Source organism: Drosophila novamexicana, unplaced genomic scaffold (genome assembly GCF_003285875.2).
Source record: "Drosophila novamexicana strain 15010-1031.04,08,12 unplaced genomic scaffold, DnovRS2.1 tig00000485-arrow-pilon, whole genome shotgun sequence".
Lineage (NCBI taxonomy): Eukaryota > Metazoa > Arthropoda > Insecta > Diptera > Drosophilidae > Drosophila > Drosophila novamexicana.
The window spans coordinates 3,338,755-3,356,859 of NW_020824808.1; the positions used below are offsets into that span (position 1 = coordinate 3,338,755).

An 18,105-nucleotide genomic window follows, 5' to 3' on the forward strand; every position below is an offset into this window, starting at 1 on the left:
ATGTTAAGCTTTAGCTCGTTTATCTTTAGCCTGCTGCTGCTGCTGCTGCTTCTAGCTGGCGGCTTGAACTCTTTTCCAGAATTAGCAGAACAAGAAACGCCAGGAACTAATTTTATCAACAACATCATAGAGAGAGTTCAGAGGGAAAGATCCGTGGATACGCTGTTGCTAATGCAACGCCGGCAGGACAGCAACTGCCCTTTGCAGGACATCAATTCCTTGGAAATATCTATTCTTCGCCTAGATGAACGAATCACAATTAACATAAAGCAGCTCTTTAACAGCGAGGCCCTCACTCTGGTTTGCATGGCCGAGCACAGAGATGCCGTCCTGCTGAGCACCTTGGCCCAGAATCTAAATCGCATGAGAGCGGCGCCAATCATTGTGTTGTTACATATTATGGACTCGGATCTACAGGAATTTCTGTCTATTATCACCGAACAGGCAGAGAGATATAGTTTGATCAACCTCTTGGTTTTACGTACAGGCTCGTATGCTCTCGAAGACTCGATAATTGTCTATAGATTACAACCATTTCCCAATGTAACTCTTAAACTTATAAGTAATTTAAATAAGGTACCATTGTTTTTGCCAGTCTGGCGAGACTTCCGCCGAAAGGTGGCCATAACAGTGCCCAGTCTTTATCCACCGAGCAGTTATCTGCTCTTGGACAAGCGCACGGGCAGCCAATATCTGGACGGCTTCATGGTTCGACTCGTAAAGGAGTTTGCCCGGAAATATAACATAGAACTACGCCTGCTAAGAGCTGAGAATGAGAGTACTTGGATCGATAGTCGGAATATTGAGATAATGGTATCGAAGGGTGAAGTGGACTTCCCAATGCATGGACGCATACAGACATTCAGCACGGAGTCTTCGGCCTATGTGGATATCGTTGAACTATTTGTTGTCGTTCCCTGCGGCCAGGAAATGAGACTGGCTGATGTTTATAAAAGTATGAGAACCTACTTTTTTGTGATGCTTGGCGCCTACTTTCTGTTTGCGCTGCTCGAGACAACGCTTAAGCTGGCCAGCCAGCACATCTGGCGGCGCAGCTCGCGCCTCGGCTATTCAACATTTTTCATAAATCTGCAATCATTTGCAGGCATTCTGGGTCATCCCATTGGCATGCGGCGGTATCGAAGCCTATCGCTGCGACAGTTTCTTATGGTCATGAGCATATTCAGTTTGGTTTTCGGCTGTTATTTCAATGCCAACCTGAGCGCTCTGCTGACCAAGCCGCCCTGCTATCAACACGTCCAGAACTTTGAGGAGCTGGCGGAAAGCGGATTGCCCGTCATGTTCGACAAAATCATTGCGAATGTGACTGAGGTTCAGGTGAAAAATCAACTCTTGAAAATACCCAATATTGTTCTCATGCCGAACAATCAACGCAACGATATGATGTTTGCCCTGAACTCGAGCAATGCCTATCAGGCATTCAGTAAGTTGTGGGATATCGTGAATAGTCACCAGAAGAATTTCAAAAGGCATGTCCTGTGCGCGTCGCCAGGACTGAGCCTTTTCCATGGCTATCCCATTGTGGGCCTTTTGAGGAACAATTCTATTTACATAAACGCTGTCAACGAGTTTATTTATAAGGCTCACGAAGTTGGTCTCTGCCACCACTGGCAACTGGCCTCTATGCGCAGCTTGGTGGCATCCAAGAAGGAGCTTGTCGATCCAATAAGCTCACATACAGAGTTTACGCACGCTCCATTAAATAATGAGGATCTGCTCTGGGTTTGGAAACTGTTGGCAATATTATATGCCGCAGCAGGATTTGTTTTCATCGGAGAATTGATCATGGCTCGCTGGCAAAGACGGGGTGCCGCAAAAGCATTCTCAAGGGTCTAGATGAAACCGATCTCAAAACATATTTTTAAATTTTAAATTGCTTTTAGGCGCACATATTATTACATATCAAATTGATTTGCCGCTTTAATTAATTAAAAAAAAAAGGAAGATCAACTTTGAGCAGGTTAATAAGTAAAAAAAATGAAAATTTACTTGGCTATATGGAAAGTGATCGGTAATTTATCTATAGAACCTTACCTCATAATATAAAATAGACAAGTAGTCCTGACTGTTTCTGACTAATTAATCTTTAACTCACTTTTGACTTTGTTCTAATAAAAAACTAATTTTTAAAAATTTAGAAACTATAATTTATTTTATAAAACAAGAATGAGCCTCTATTAACAATTTTATGGCTTTGTAGATATCTGAAGAAAATGGTGCAACTCTTTCTGAAATATTTCCATGCAAAATCGTAGTTTGCGACCGATTCTTCTCATGGAGCCGGATATTTAAATAGTTCAATGTTGAAAAGATTTGGTAAGTGGCAACGTGAAACTAATTAACGCCAGGTTGGTCAAGATATTTCAATAAACTAGATGCTTAACATGCAATCTAAAAAGTTTAGTGAAACGAGACAAGATATCTTGGTAGGCAACAAAAACAAATTCACACAAAACATAATATGCGACCGATCTTTTCAATATGTTATAGTCGCCCAATTTTGATAAGTTTAAACTGATAGCTACTTAATTTACAATCAATCCTTCTTATAGGACTATATGATATAGTAGTCCGATTCGGTCGGTTACGACGAGAGCTTTTAAGCGGAGAGCCTGGTTGGCACAGATACTAAGAATATATTCACTCGGCTGTTGCTACTGATCAGGAATATATATACTATTTTAACACTTCTTCTGTGAGCTATTATATTTGTGATTCTATTGTAATGCTCTCTGCGACTTCCTGAGCTCTTGTCTAGTGTAAGACATATTCCAACAACTTGTTAAAAATATTTACATTTATTTCGTTCTTTGTTTTTGGTCTGTTTTTTTTTGTTTTTTTTAACAGCGGTTTCATAAACCAATTAGATTTAATTTATTTTACAATTTTTATGTGTTTAATTGTGGGTGCATGTGCAGGTTTTCTGAAAACTGTCAGTAGTGCAAATAAAAGGGCATCTCTGGCCCAAGGATCGGCTGTGCAGCGTGTGGTTAGTGAGTGGAGGACACTCGTCGCTGGCAGCAATTCGGCTCAGCTCGACGGCGCCTCAGTTGCTGGGACTTTTGCCTGGCTTAAACTCAAAACGAAAGATCGAAGTTGAGCGGATCAGACGGCTGAGATCATGTGGGCATCGTCCTCGTTAATGCGATCGTTGCATTTGCCATTGATTTCAATCGTGTGATTCGATTCGGTGTCGCTGGGCTCCTGTTCGCCCTCGTCCTCCTCCTGTTCCTGTTCATCATGTTCGGCATCATCCTGGCTGGAGGAGCTGCCCGTCTCATGCTCGGGCGATTCACGCTCTTCGTTCTCCTCGTAGATGACATCACAGCTGGTGGGTAACGTTTTGGGTGGCGGCTTCTTCAATGCCTTGCCACGCGACGCCGCCTCGCCATTCTGCTGCAGCTCGGACATTTGGTTTTGCATTTCGCGCAGCCTGTCGGTGAGCACAAACAGATCCCGCTCCTGGCTATCACAGCGCGTACGCAGCTCCGAGATCTCGCGCAGGTCCTCAGCGCGTGGATCACGTCTTTCATAGCGCATGCGCATCTCCTCGAAACTGTGAACGGCACAAAAAGTTCGGATTAGTTCGGCAGACGGGCTACAGGAACGACAGCTTAGCACACAACAAAGACGACATGGCTAAGCGTTGGTTATGATCAGGGTTATTGTTGTTGTTGTTGTTGTTGTTTTTCTGGTGGCTGAACTTACAGATTGGTCAGGCAGCGACATTTGCGATGCAGTTGCTCGATCTCGTTGGCATTGCTAATGTCGCGTTTGTCCAGCGCCGCCTTCTCGGCATCGTAGGCCGCCTTTAAGTCCTTGAGATTGCGCTGATGCCGAAGCTCTACATCGCTGTGGTGTCGATTTTGATAGGTTGTTAGGATTTGGTTTGAGGTTTCACACAAGCAAACAGAGAGAGAGAAAGAGAGAGAGAGAGAGAGAGAGAGAGGTGGCAGCGGTAGGTATACAGCGAAAAAAGAGAAAGTAAATGTTATATATATATATATTCATATATGCCAAACGGATAATACGTAGCAAAGCAGGCACAAACTTGCTAAGTGATTGATAGATTGATTGACTGATTGACTGACACAGTTGCCATATATTTAAAACTTAGTGCTACTTAAATGCTGTTTAAGAGATGACCATATTTGATATAGAGCACTGCGATTATATTGAACACTAAACATGCTAAGGCAATCAATGGCGACATGGTCAGATATAGCACATAGATGGTGGGCACATATGGACACGCCCCCTTCGCAAGCACACACAAGGCGGTCGCACAATCGAAACCAATGCAGCTATGTTTATGTAGTAGCGTGTGTGTTTATGTGTGTGTGTGTGTAAAAGAAAAACAAAAGACAAGTAAATGTATATGAAAATTGTGGCAGGCAAAATGAATGAACTGAAAGGCAAACAAAAAACAATCGGAATTCTACTGGCAGGCACTATATAAACTATATATAAATATGTCGGTTAAGCTCTAATACAGTTAGCTAGGGTAAATATGTATATATATTTAGGCATATATATGTCAGTATCGGACTAAAAGACACTCACTTCATTCGTTCCTCGGCAGCGGCCATTTTGGCGCGATGTCGCTCGACCAGCTCCTGCAGCGCTTCATCCTTTTCGCTTTGCAGCTTGGCCTTCTGGGTTTCTATAGGGGAAAATAATGAACTTTACGCCTGGCACGGGTTATGGGTTTTTACCTAGCTCCTTGCGGTGCGTTTCGTGCAAATCCTGTGTGGACAGCTGCAGCTCCTTGGCGAACTCCTCCTTGACTTGACCCAAACGTTCACGGAATTTCTCTTCCATTTCCTGCTTTTCGATTTCGAACTCCTTGCGCAGCTTCTCCTCGAGCTCGACGCGTCGGTCCTCCTCCCGGCACATGGCATTCTGATACTCGCGATCCGCACGATCCAGATGCATACGCGTCTGCAAAAGCGCATTGTCGGAGCGTTCGCGCAGCGCCAGAAAGTCTTGTTTTTTGAGCTCCAGATTCTCGGTCAGCTCATCGATCTGTAATCATGGATTATTTATAAAGTGTGCTCTATGCGTATTATACTCGGACCAAACCTCTGCACGCAGCTCATCCTCATTGGCCGTGTAGCGATTGGTTAGCGCACGCAGCTCCTCGATGTGCTCCGCCTGCAGCTTGTCCAAGGCATCGCGTCGCTCATCCACATAAACGGATTCCAGTTCATTTGTCAGTCTTGTCATCTCTGTGCTGTGGTTGAAGATCACAAAAACATATATTATTAATGTGGATGAATAGTAGTAAATGATCGGCAGAGACCAAAGCGAGGAAGCGCAACACCAGAAATTCACTAAGAACATATTCACCGCGGAGGGTGAAAAAAAAGTGAAAAACTATTGTATGCAATACTTTGGTTTTAAGCCGACATAAATTCAAGCTTAATTTAAATAGATCTAGATAAATACATTTCAGATGAGTTTCACCAATCCGCCCGCACGGGCGAAAGATGCGTGGAAATTGTTTAGCTAACATTTGGAGAAAAAATTACACCGATAATACCAGCCAGTCTTACAGTTATCTTATGCATATATTCCTAACACTTACTAAAGTTTATTTTCCCAAAAGGCGGCAGCTTCGTTGCGCACCTCATCGATGCGATAGATCATTTGACGCTCCTTATCATAAATGGCGCTACAATTGGATTCTAAATTGATACACATCCTCCAAATTGACAGGCAGGTTTACTTACTTATCACACTGATACTTAATTTTGCGCACAGCTTCGATCTGTGTCTCCAGATTGTCATTGGCCGTCTCCAGTTCACCTTTCAGATTCTCGATGCGCTCCATGAGTGTTTGTATGGAGCGCTCCTGTTCGCTTACAACGCCGCTCAGCGACTTCACCTGTGCCTGGCAAATGCGCAAACTTTCCGCCTCTTTGCGACGTGATTGCAGCTCCAGTTCCAATTCCTCGGCCTTGGCCGTTGCCTGTTTGCGTTCGTAATTGGATTTGTCCAGTTTGTCCTTGCACTGACGCTGCATTTGCCGCATCTGCCATTCACAGTCCGACATCAAGGTCTCCTCGCGTTCTGTTAATCAGGAAAATGCATTTCACAGTTATCGACTAGAATATGTACCCTGTACACAAAAGACACTTCTATGTTTTATACTTAAGAATAAGGAAGAGTATGCATCAAAGCATACAACTTAAGCAAATAAGCCTCGTTTAAAGAATTGAAAATCGCATAGAAAGGCATTACTTGGACGAAGAAGAAGAAGAGAGCGAAAGAGAGTAAACAAGAAAAGGAGAATAAATAAGTGATAGAGAGAAACGACAAAGAAATAGGGAAAGTAAGCGGGTGAGAGTTGGTTAAAAACAGATGTGAAAATAGTGAGAACATTTTAAAATAAGGGAACAAGGGAGAATAGATAGCAGGGAGAGTAAGATAGAGATAGACAGGGACTATTGCCAATAATTAGTAATAAGGAGAAAAAGAGAGAGAAAGAGAATTACCCGATGGATGGGCAGAACATTTTTTGAATTTAAAAACGGTTTACCTAACTTTAGGATATAAGAACCTCAAAAGAAGGAGATAGTTAAAAATATGAAAAACAGTTAACTGTGTATGATAAAGGGAAGGAGGTGAGGATGTATTGCAATGGACCAATAATTGCCTAGACTCCAAGCCGGGGTGCCTTTCTCTATTTAATAACTTCTCAGAACTTCAATATACCCTTTATAGTAGGCTGTAATTGGTATAGGGTATCTAAGAGCAATATTTGTTTTTCCAAGCATGTTTTACATTGTGTGTCGCACCTCTGTTGTGTGTTCGGAGCATCTCGAACTCCTTTTGCCACTTATCCTCGCAGATTTTGCGCTCCGCCTCGGAATTCTCGAGTGCATTTCTCAGTATGCGTATTTGTTCCTCCAGCTCTTCACGTATTTTATCCACCTCATTGCGCCACTGCTCCACCTCCACCTGAGCGTCCGCCAGCTGCGTTTGGAGGCTGCTCGCCAGGGTCTGTGTCTGTTTGTACTTTTCGGTTAGTTCGTTGTACTGGGCCTCCAGACCGTCTGGAATAGTTTTGGTTTTGTTTGAAATGAAATTATTGATAAGCCACAAACTCACTATATTTGCGTCGGAATTCGTCCTCATCGTCGCTGTATTTGTGCCGCAGATGTATCTTTTCATCCTCGAGCAGTTTCAGCTTTTTACGCACATATTCATCATCCTTTTGCGCCGCCGTTAGTTCGCCTTGGAGTCCTGTCCAAGGATGGGTTTAGCTATTTAACATACAAGTTTTGTGCTGCACTTACTGTCCACATTCCATTGCTTGAGCGATAGCTCCTGCTCCAGATTTTGTATCTTTAACTGCATAGCACCCACCTTGGCCTCCAGATTTTGAACATTTTTGTGTGCATCGTCCAGCTGACTGCTGAAGCGCGCCTTTTGCAGCTTGAGCTCTTTTCTGTAAATTTTTTTAACAAAATTTAGTTCAACGTTAATAATTTTTGTAGTCTTAAAAGCCAGACAAAATATGAACTATATACGCACTATATATTTAGTCAACAAATCTCTAGAAAATCCGCAAGAAAACAAAAAATGAGTCAGCTACGTGAGCAGCGCACGCACTTGTGTCTTATACTAGAATTTTAACTAAGCCACAACATAAATAAAGAAATAGACATAAAATTATCATATTCGACACACCTATATACCACACACTCACACATATATATATATATATATACTATATATGATATTTTTGTATATGTTAAGCACTTGACGCACTTGAATCGAAAGACTCGTAAACTGAAAATGAGGTGCAAGAAACATTGGGAATGTCTTCCCCCAGGTTACACATAATTTGCCTGCGACGTAGGCAACGCAGACATGCGCTTTAACATCTAGCCAAGGCGTCCATCTATCCGTCTGCAACCTAGTCTTTCATTTTTGAAGCTTGATATCCTATCCTGAGGAATTGTCCAAAACCTTCTTGCTTCTTAAGCAAACTGGCAAATTGATCGAAGATGGCAATTTCAAAAAGTTATCATAAAGCTGTCATATAAACAATCAATATAAATTAAGTCTGCTTTTGTCTTGAAAGGGTATTGAATCTGCGGCCAGGCCGTAGATAATTTCCTTGTTTTTTTTTCATTTTGCATTAAACGCAAAATAAAATACGTTTTAATTGAATTTAACTTATTTAAATGTGTTGTCTTTTCGTGCTGCGATGTGCAAATGCGCAAAGCTATTTTTAAAAGATACAACGTATCTGTATCTGTATCCATATAGCTGTGCACTTTGGCAAGTGTTAAGATACTCGTCTCGAGACAATGAGCGGCAAATTTATCAAATTGTGACACGCGATGCTGCGTTGCTGCGTTGAGAGCGAGTACAAATGCACACATACTACGACAAGATACAAGATACAAGATACAAAGATACAACACAGTAGACAAAGTGTATCTCGCAAGTTATTTCAATTATTTTGACTTAAGTTTGCCGAAGAATGTTGTTGCTGCTGCTTCTGTTACTTTTGTTTATGCCCAAGTTGTTCATGAAATTACTTAACCTAAACACATCAGCTCATAACTTAGATGCGAAGAAGAAATTACGCATACGCCCCATTGGACTGTGTTGGGAGTAAACATTCGGGCAATGCTAAGTAATTGATGGGCCAAAAAGATTGTTTACTCGGCCACTTTCATGGGCCAGCTGCTAAATCAAGTGCAGCCTCCCCCTCGCACGACGCCCTTAATATGTTGGATGTAACAAGAGCATTTGAAATTTAGAAAATTTTGCATTGCGCGTCCGGTGGAAAACGAGAGAGCAAACAAAATCGAATGAAAAGAAACTAAAATAAACCGGAAAAACTAGAGCAGGCAGCTCGCGAGTTCTATGCACATTTGACGTAGACGGCTGCGAATATGAAAAGAAAATTATTGAAAACTGGCGTGGGAAATGCGAACAGGCGAACATGTTGCCAAAGAAATGACGATGGGAAATTATTTTAAGATGATTTACGAGGAACGGCTCTCAAGACCCAAATGGGGAAGGGCACAAAAACATGCCATTAAATGCCGTTCAATTGCTTTATTTTGTTAAATAATTATTAATTTTATAGCAATACGTATGTATATCAATAATTAGCATTTTGCCAAATGTATGTGTCGGAATATAGTTGGTCAAGACACTTGTCGACCGGCTGTCACAATCCGTCATAAATTTGAAGGCCAAACAATGGGCAAGTGGTATTTGTTATTTGTGATAAATTGTTTCAAAATTACGTATATGTAGTTTGCAAAAAACAAATAGTTGCTCTTAAATTGAGATTAATTATGTATAAACATAAAAATATATTAAACATATACTATTTTAATGTATGTGTGTTTTATATATGTGTATAGCTATAGACTCTTTTATCACAGCTCAAGGCGATATTTTTACTTTAAAAAAAAAAAAACAAGAATAAAGCGAAAAGTTAGCTAATCAATTAATGCAATTTTTTTGAAGTTGTAGAAATGCAGAAGCATATAAATTATCTTTTTGTTATAGAAATATGTAAATTGGAATACATTTTTAAATATTTTTTTTGTTCATTATTCTCAAAGGCGATTTCTGAATAAATTTATAAAACATTCCTTGAACGTATAAAAATAATTGGCATATGCAAAAAAATAATAAATGTTACTTATAATAAAAAATATATATGCTTATTTGCTGCCACAGAAAAAGAAACAAAACAGCGCAGTAAAAAATGTTTTCTCTTTTATATAAAAATAGGCGCCTTGACTGGAAAACTGCCACAAAATACACACATACACACATACACACATACACGCATATATATTCATTATCGAGCAAAACAAGAGATCAAGATGAATGGCAACAAGAAAATTTGCCACGCAAATGGCTTGGAAAATGGAAAATGCTGAGCAACTGATTAATTAACGCGTCACATTTGATTTGGCACAAAGAAAACTTCAGTTGCAGCAGAAGCACATGAAATTAATAAGAATAACAGTAGTTAGTAGCACAAATATTGCGCATACGCCGCGCTGCACAAACAATAAACAAAAGGCGAAAGCTGGCTGTTGAATCACAGACACACAGAAAGGCGCATTAGATCATCGCTTATTATTTTCTTGATTTGCTTTTGTTGTTGTTGATGTTGTTGTTGCTGCTGTTGCTGTGGTTTTTCAAGGCATTAGCTTTAGTTGGCGTGTAAGACATGGCGTATACGTTACTTGAGCTCGAGTGTTTCGCGTCCGCTCTGCGGCGCCTCCTGATTATTGAGCACGCTACCATCCTCGACGATCTCAACGCTGGGCGGCATATTGCGTCCTATGCAGCTATCGTCCAGACTGCGCTGCTTGGGACTGTTGCTGCGACTGCGTGCAGCAGCCGCACCAGAGCCGCCGCCCTCAATATGTATGGGTATGAAATGCACATTGCCGAGGCTATTGCCACCGGCGCCATTGGCAATATTGATATTCAGATGGCCATCATGGCTGCCAGCGCCAGCTCCGTTGCTGTTGCCGCCGCTGCTGCCACTGCTGCCATTTGTGGACGTTGTGGCGGTCGTTGACTCGACAACCACATCGGGCAGGCTAATGCTCTCGATGCACACCAAACGCTCATCGAAATGCTGCTCATCATCGAGTTCGTCGCACTGCAGCAGCAGCTCCTCGCAGTCGCAGTCGGTTGACGTTGAGTTGCCGTCGCGCACGAAGGGCGTGCGCAGCGGCAACGTTGATGCGCTGCGCGACGGCAGCGGCGGCTGCTGTGCTGGCTGCTGTCGCTCACCCTGTTGCTGTGGCAAACCCATGCCCATGCCTATGCCCGAGTCTGCATAGCTGCTGCTTAAATTGGAATCGCTTTTTAGCGCGCTGCGTTCGCTGCTGGCCGATTGACGTGAGCCGTTGGGCGTGGCACGCCCCTGCTCATCGATGCAATCCAAGTCAAGCGCCTCATCGAGCTCATCATCCTCGGGCTCGGGCTCTGCTTGCGGATCATCCTCCTCCTCTTCGGCCTCCTCCTGCACATTCTCCAGCTTGACATTGGTCAAGCGCGTCCAGGGCCGGGGCACGCCATTCGCCTGTTGATAAATGGTTGTGGGTATATCGAAGACCTCATCCTCTAGCGTTTCCTCATGCGCCTCGTTCAGCTCCTCAATGTTGAGGCCGTGGCATGGCGGGCTCTCAAAATCGTAAAAGACTTCCGCCGTCTGTGGACTTTGGCTGCGACTCTGCTCAAAGCTGCAGTCCTCGACTGTTATTGTGGGCAGCTCCTGCTGCGGTTGCTGCTTATGTTGATGCTGACGCGGTGGCGCCACCGGCACGCCTTGTGGCTCGCTCACGAACGACTCACGAAACTCACGCGGCGTGCTGGCGCGTGAGCTATGCGTCGATTGCGTGCATTCGTTGGGCTTGGCGCTTGTTTGGCCCATTATGTCACTTGTGTTGTTGTTGTTGTTGTTACTGCTGCTGTTGTTGCTGCTGCTGTTGTTGTTGCTGTTGTTGTTGCTGCTGCTGCTGCGTTGCAGTGTTGCAGCGCCTTGCTGATCTTCCGCGACAGTGCACAGCTCGACGTTTGCCGCTTGAATAAAATCGGCACTCGCTGCTCTATGCGCATCTTGTCGCTCGTCTCTCGCCAGCTGGTGGCTCTCTTTTGGCTGCTGCTGCTGCTGCTCCTGTCCAGCTGAATTACTGCTGTTGCTGGCGCTGTTGCTCCTCTCTCGTTCGTGTTCGCGCTCACGCTCTTTGCCCGCGCTCTGCCGCTTCTGCGTGCTATTATTAGACACAGTCATTTGATAACTATTTGTGGACGCGGTCGCGGGGTCGGAGTTCGTTTCAAGGTGTGCGTCTGCCGCTGCCGCTGCCTGCGCCTGCCCAATGGCGATTACGTCGATGTCGTTAGCTGTTTTGGATTTGAACTGTTGTTGTTGTTGCTGCTGCTGCTGCTGCTGCTGCTGCTGCTGCTGCTGTTGCTGTCGCTGCTGGCGCTGATGATTACGTCCACGCGCCATGAAAATATCAGTGAGAAACTCGCGACTCTTTTGCAACGGTTTGCGCTTCTTGTGCACAGACTCTGCTGTGGCACTGTCAACTGCACAGTCCCTGTTGCCACTTAAATGCAACGTTGCCAGGCTGCCTAGCGATAGGCGCGATTGTCGTTTCTGTTCGTTCTTCGATTGCTTCGATTGGCTACGATATTTAACCGTATCCGCAGCATTAATTACCGTGCCAGCAGCAATTGGTGTGCCATCGATAATTGGCCTGTTATTGTCGCGATTCGTTTGGCTAATGCTACTGCCAATTGGCTGACCGTCGACGTTGTCTGCCTTTGCGCTCGCGCTGGCTGACTCGTTTGGACTGGCCGCCGTGGCATGCCCAGCGCCAACATTTCGATCAACAACAACTGTCGTTGTCCTCGCCGTTGTCGCCCCATCGCCTGCGCCCGTGTTATTTATATTCAAATTGTCGGAGCGCCAAGAGATCGCTGAATGGCCATTAGATGATGTAGCTGCTGTCGGCGCAGCTGTTTTAGCTAAATTTACACTTGTCCGCTCTTCGTCGGGCTCCTCGACGTCGCTGCCAAAGTCCTCCAACTCTTCGATCACGGCGCGTCGTGCTGGCGGCCGCAGACACATTGCGCTCACTGGCTCGCTTTCTCTTTGGCGCTCAGAGGTTCTCTCTGCAGCGCTGAATAAGCAACGGATCTCAGCGCCATTTTTGCTCTCTTGCTGAGGGCTCCTGGCAGCATCACTCGCTGTTGTTGCTGTTGTTGTTATTTTCGTTGCCGTTGCCTCCTCCTCGTCGCTAACATCGCAGTTTTTGTTTTTGGGCGCTTTTCTCTGACGCGTGCGTCGCAGCAAATTAAACATTTTCGTCAATTTGTTTCGTTGTCGCGCTGCTTAGGCACACATACACTCACTATACTCAATATATGTGTAGTTTTAATTTTCTTATAATTCATTTAAATGCATGTCCATCGTTTTGTTGTCTATCTGGCAATTCTTGCTGTTCGTTGTTTCGTTTATAAACAAATCGTTTTTATCGCTTATTTCAGTGTCGCAACCTGTTGATTTAAACAATAATTATTTATGTGCATTTGCATCTATATGACACTCGCAGCTGGCTAAAGAGTCACAGCAAATTAGCATTAATCAATTGCTTAGATTACTTACATACACTGTGCAACGCGTCCGTCGCTTTGCACTGGCTGACAGCTGAACTGGAACTGGAACTGCGATTCCAATTGCGATTGCTCCAAGCGATGACAAACACTGGACAAATATGAGCAACAGCACTCGCGCATACACTTGACAAAAAGACACATGGCATAATTAACTTTAATTGCGATTGTTTTGTTCAGATACACAGACACATATTTTTGTGGCTTTGGCTTGGATTTAGCGCTTCTAAGCGGCATGTGCATGTGTGTGTATTAGTGTGCTTATGAATATTAATTGGTGCGTTGAAAGCTAGAGGCTAATTGTTCGATTTGATCATTATGTGTCATCAGAAGCGACAATAGCATGAGCTTCGCTCTCGGCCCATGACAAACAACATTCCATATCTGTGCCCTATTGAAAACTGAAGACAGTTAACATGGTGCAAGTCGGGAGCATGTTGGGTCCAACCAGGATTTATCAAAATATTTATTAAATATAAATATTAATGCTTACATGTGCTTTGCCTATATTTTATTTTTGACTTAGTTGAAATATTTTTAAAATATTACGATCTTTGTCAGCGCAGCTTGTTTCCGGTCTGTCTGCCTTTCCAGCTGTAAATTTTTTTTTGTCTGAATTTAATTGCTTTTTGTTCACACTCTCTTTTCTTCAATGATTGCTTACTTACTAAGTATTCGAGACACACCCCTACTCCCACTTTCTCTATCCCTCTCTTTCTCTCTCCCCCTCTCTCCCTTCTCTTTCTCACCCTCCTCTCATCTTGCTCACTGCCCCATTCTGCCCCCTCTCTCCTCCTTTCTCTCACGCCCTCTCTCCCTCCTTCTCTCTCTCTCACTCACTGTCTACCGCTTACTCTCTCTCTCTCTCGCTCTCTTTCTTCCTCCTCTCCTTTATATTATTTGTTTATTGCATTTACCCACAATATTATCAATTCACTCGATAATTTCTAAAGGAAAATTCCTAAATTTCTTTCGCTTATATCATTATAATATTTTCTTAAATTGAAAACTTTATATTTCCTGCAATTTTTTGCAGTGTCGCCGCCTGCACTGAGTCAGCGGGCACTTCAACTCTCCGACAAAGTTCAAATTGCAGCAACGTGACAAAAATAAACCTAATCACAGCATCGTCTATAACATCATAATCCCAGAAAAAAAAAGAAAAGAGAACTATAGTGTGCCACAGGCACAGGCAAGTGCGGTTAGCTCCAAGCCTATGTTGCCCCATGGTATTGCTGCCGTGCCACATGAAATCGTTTCAAGTTCAGGGCGCTCACGTCTCTGCACATAAACAGACCAATTATAGGCAGCAATAAAAAAATAAAATGGCAAGTGCCTCAAAGAGCAGAAGAGCAACAGAAGAGATCGCTAAAATTAGAGGCAGTAATACCCATATACATGCGGACAATGTGTAGGGCCCCATCGCTCAGCGGGAAAACACATTGACGTCACCATAAATGATGCGAAAAGGCAGCGTGTGTTTTATAAGTAGACACAACGGGCACACAAACGGGCTGTTCGGCGCGTTGCATTTGATTGTGCCACTAATTGATGGGGCACAGCGAAATGCGGTGCCTGGGATTTTCGCGAACTTTGCGGCGCAATTGGTGCGCATTTTGCTTCCATTGAAATCTATTTATTTTCAAAATAGATAAAAGCTAAAAATATACATAAACTGCACGAAAATTTTCGCAAAATTTGGAAAACGTCAATCGTGCCTCGGTTGGCTGAGGGGGGCAGAGGCAGCCTTGAGGTTGGATTTTGGCAGCGAAACTTAAAGATAAGCAAATCCGACAAACGGAAATGATGCAGCAACAAATGAAAGCAATATGTTCAGCTGAGTTAAAGCCAATTGGACTGTATGATCGGAAGATATATCTAAGCACAATAAATACATTTATGTTTAAGAAAAAGCCTTCTTGCTTAACTGATTGATTGACTGACTGACTGCACTATTAAAAAAGGGATTTGGAAAATTCCACTAGCAATTGTGAAAAATAAGCGGATAGTGTTTGTAAGAAATATTTTTGGCTGACTTTCAATCGGCTCTCAACTAATTTCGTTCAATGAGCTTTGTGTATATTCAATAAAGGTGTTAAATGGAGGACAAAGGTAATCTAGCTGCGATTACCAACTCCTTTTTTAAAAGCTTGTCTCGGCGAATATGGGGAAAACAAAGAGATTAAGATTTTCACTCAAATGAAAAAGTGTTGTAAAGGCGGTTTGTACACGCCAGTTGTATAATACATATTTAATATATAGTTAACTATTTAATTTTTATGTTTTGCTTGTGGCGCCACGCAAGTCAACCAACAGCCCAGCCACAACTGACCCAATTTGAAAGTCGATCAAGTTTACAGCCTTTGCCGGATGGCCGCGTCATAATTTGTTGTATTTACATAGCATATCATTGCCAATTATTGCACAATTCCGAAAAAGATTTAAGCATAAACTTGAAAAGTTTTACGACAAAAGCAGCGGAACAGTCAAATTTATAAATGGACCAATAAATTTTGCACTTGGGCCAATGCCATGCCAGTCCAGTCGTAAGTATTTAAAAAATGTGCTAGCTGGCAAAAGCAAAACAAGAAGTCAATAATATATAAAATAATAGATAAAATATGCCAGGCAAGCATTGTCGTTGTTTAACATATGTCTTCCATATATATATCTATGGAAAAGAGAGAGAGAGAGAGAGAGATAATAACTGCGGCCTGCCACTTGATACTTGACGTCCGAAAAAAACAATTGAAAATTGCTTTGGAGCATTTTTGTTGTTGATTTGAGCAACTTTTCAGTTACTCTGTAGCGCATCTGTAATTTTCTAAATTTTCCTCCCCACTCGACTGCAGCCATGTCGTCACACACTTTCCCTTTTGTTTGTCTACGCCCCCGCCCAACTGGCAGCGGGCCAACTGACATTGACTGATGCCAGACCTAGCAGAGCCGCTGGCTGGCTGGCTGGTCAGCGTTTTATTCCATGAGCTGCAACATGTCGGCGTGTGTGGGTTAATGTTTTGCTTTTGACTTTTGTTAAGCTTTTTGTGCTTAGCATTTGTGACTTTTATAAACAATTCGGTGCGCCATTCAGTTTTACATATAATTTGTAGCTAAATAAACCGAAGATGGACCCACGAAGGTGATCAAAATTGTTGGCCAAATTATGAATACGCATAAAACGGATTTGTAAGCTAGAGCGTGGAGTGGGGGAAGAGGGGCATAAATTTAAAAAACTGTTGAAAAATATTTCAAGCTATTAAAGCGTGTGACAGCGCATAAAATATTGCGACATGCGACATTAAATTGCGCTGAGGTGTTGAGTAAATTAATTGAGTATTTGCTAGAACTAATCGGAGCACAAGCAAGTGTTAATTAATTGCGAGTAACTGTTTAAGTAATAAACAGGAATATTCATACACTAGCCAACCTACAGTTACGAATGATCGACATACACACTTAACACACATTCAACAATTCTATCAGAATTTACAACACATCTTTGATAAGACACAATTTTATTGTTATATACACGAGTTATTTATTTATTTATTTTTCAGTTTTGCAACATTTGTCAATGTCTGATTGCACTTTCCGCCCGTGTTGGGGCAAGCGTCTACTAACACAGATTAATTTGTCATTGGAAACGGAAACACTTGTTAATCTCTCGCAACACGCGCGGCGCATGTGGCGTATGCGCAACAAATGAACACGGCAAAAACATTTTTACCACACAAAAAGCACACGGCGCACGGACCAAGCTGCGCAACAAACTTTTCACGACTAAAAAGCCAGCTGCTCTGCGGCTAACGTGGCGACGAGAAAATTTTGTCGTGCAAGTGAAATTCGTTTGGCAATAATCGCCTATCGATAGGCCCCACAAAAGAATCCAATTGGTTTGCAATATAAACTTTAATAGGGTAAAATATATTATGAAATAAATAAATATGTATATAAATAATGACATTTTCTAGTGTAAGCTAACGTTGTTCATAACAACCATCAACGAGAAGGTATAAACTCCTTAAGTGTGCAGATTGTCCGTATATCTACTTAAAGTACCTTCCTGTTCTAACACCCGCAACCTTCACTACGGACTCTAGATTTGTTCCCCAAATATTCATTTGACATATACTTTTCTTGCGTAAGTGCATTTGCAAAGATCTTTTCAGAAACTCCACACTACCTTGGTAGAAACTGATGGTGAAATTCTAAATTCCAATTTTATCTAATGATCTTTTTGAGCATCCATTTGAGAGGTGCTTCCCACTTTGCGCAAAAACCTCAATAAAAGAGATTCTGTTTCTGCTTCAAAATTCTCGTCAAGAAAGAAAAATGTGGATTTAAATTTTTATTTCTTAATTCAATGGACTTCAAACTCATTTTCAAATATCTTTGTTAAATAGTTCAGATGTTAAGCATAAGTATAAATAGTAGTAGTAGATCTTGATTCTCCATGGGGGGAAATGGGTCTGAGAAATTAAACCTGGGCCGCCAAGGCAGGTCAATACCATCTAGTTACTTGATTTCAAGTTTATTAAATTGAATAAAAGACTACAAGTTAATCTTATTATAAGCAATCTACACTTCTTATTGCAAATACATTTATTGCAACATTATCTATCTTAGGGCACCCCTGTCAGCTCGTTTCTTTTGCCAATGGGCTATGCAGACTTCTCCAATAAAAACCAAACCTGCTACACCGTAGCATACGCCAAGCAGTTTCCATAGCCATTTCAAGTCCTCAATATTTAGGGGCATGGGCTTTAATTCCAGATTGTCTGCTAGACTTGTGTTCGCCAAGCGAGAATGTACGTTCGACATCATGTTTTGTCCTGCCGTGAATTCCCAATGTTTGTAAAGGCCAAATCTGTTAGTATCATGCACAAAATCCAAAAATGC

General features: G+C 42.5%; 2 protein-coding genes across 3 annotated transcripts; one reads left to right on the forward strand and one right to left on the reverse strand.

Annotated features, from left to right (window-relative positions):
* Positions 1–1,857, forward strand: LOC115761488. Its single transcript, XM_030703254.1, has one exon. It carries the CDS (start codon positions 1–3, stop codon positions 1,855–1,857), a length of 1,857 nt encoding a protein of 618 aa, XP_030559114.1.
* Positions 1,858–2,828: 971 nt separating this feature from the next.
* On the reverse strand, positions 2,829–13,332 carry LOC115761271 (myosin-9). Of its 2 annotated transcripts, XM_030702984.1 has the most exons (12): positions 13,199–13,244; positions 10,257–13,089; positions 7,323–7,474; positions 7,135–7,269; positions 6,822–7,079; positions 5,754–6,093; positions 5,609–5,695; positions 5,104–5,254; positions 4,737–5,046; positions 4,585–4,684; positions 3,730–3,873; positions 2,829–3,577 (listed from the first exon to the last, which is right to left on the reverse strand). In XM_030702984.1, the coding sequence occupies exons 2-12, from the start codon at positions 12,893–12,895 to the stop codon at positions 3,127–3,129; spliced, it is 4,767 nt and encodes a 1,588-aa protein (XP_030558844.1). In that variant the 5' UTR covers positions 12,896–13,089; positions 13,199–13,244; the 3' UTR covers positions 2,829–3,126. The 2 variants fall into 2 exon arrangements, with proteins under 2 accessions (XP_030558844.1, XP_030558846.1); XM_030702986.1 differs by lacking the exon at positions 10,257–13,089 and having other exon boundaries at positions 2,834–3,577; positions 13,199–13,332.
* Between the last annotated feature and the right edge of the window lie 4,773 nt (positions 13,333–18,105).

Excerpts from the sequence above, each read along its gene's own strand:
- LOC115761488 (XM_030703254.1), top strand. The coding sequence starts at position 1 with ATGTTAAGCTTTAGCTCGTTTATCTTTAGCCTGCTGCTGCTGCTGCTG.
- LOC115761271 (XM_030702984.1), bottom strand. The coding sequence starts at position 12,895 with ATGTTTAATTTGCTGCGACGCACGCGTCAGAGAAAAGCGCCCAAAAAC. Across the intron at positions 7,475-10,256 it reads CGCGAAACACTCGAGCTCAA|AAAAGAGCTCAAGCTGCAAA; the intron begins GTAACGTATACG and ends AAAAATTTACAG. Across the intron at positions 5,696-5,753 it reads ATTAAGTATCAGTGTGATAA|CGCCATTTATGATAAGGAGC; the intron begins GTAAGTAAACCT and ends ATCCAATTGTAG.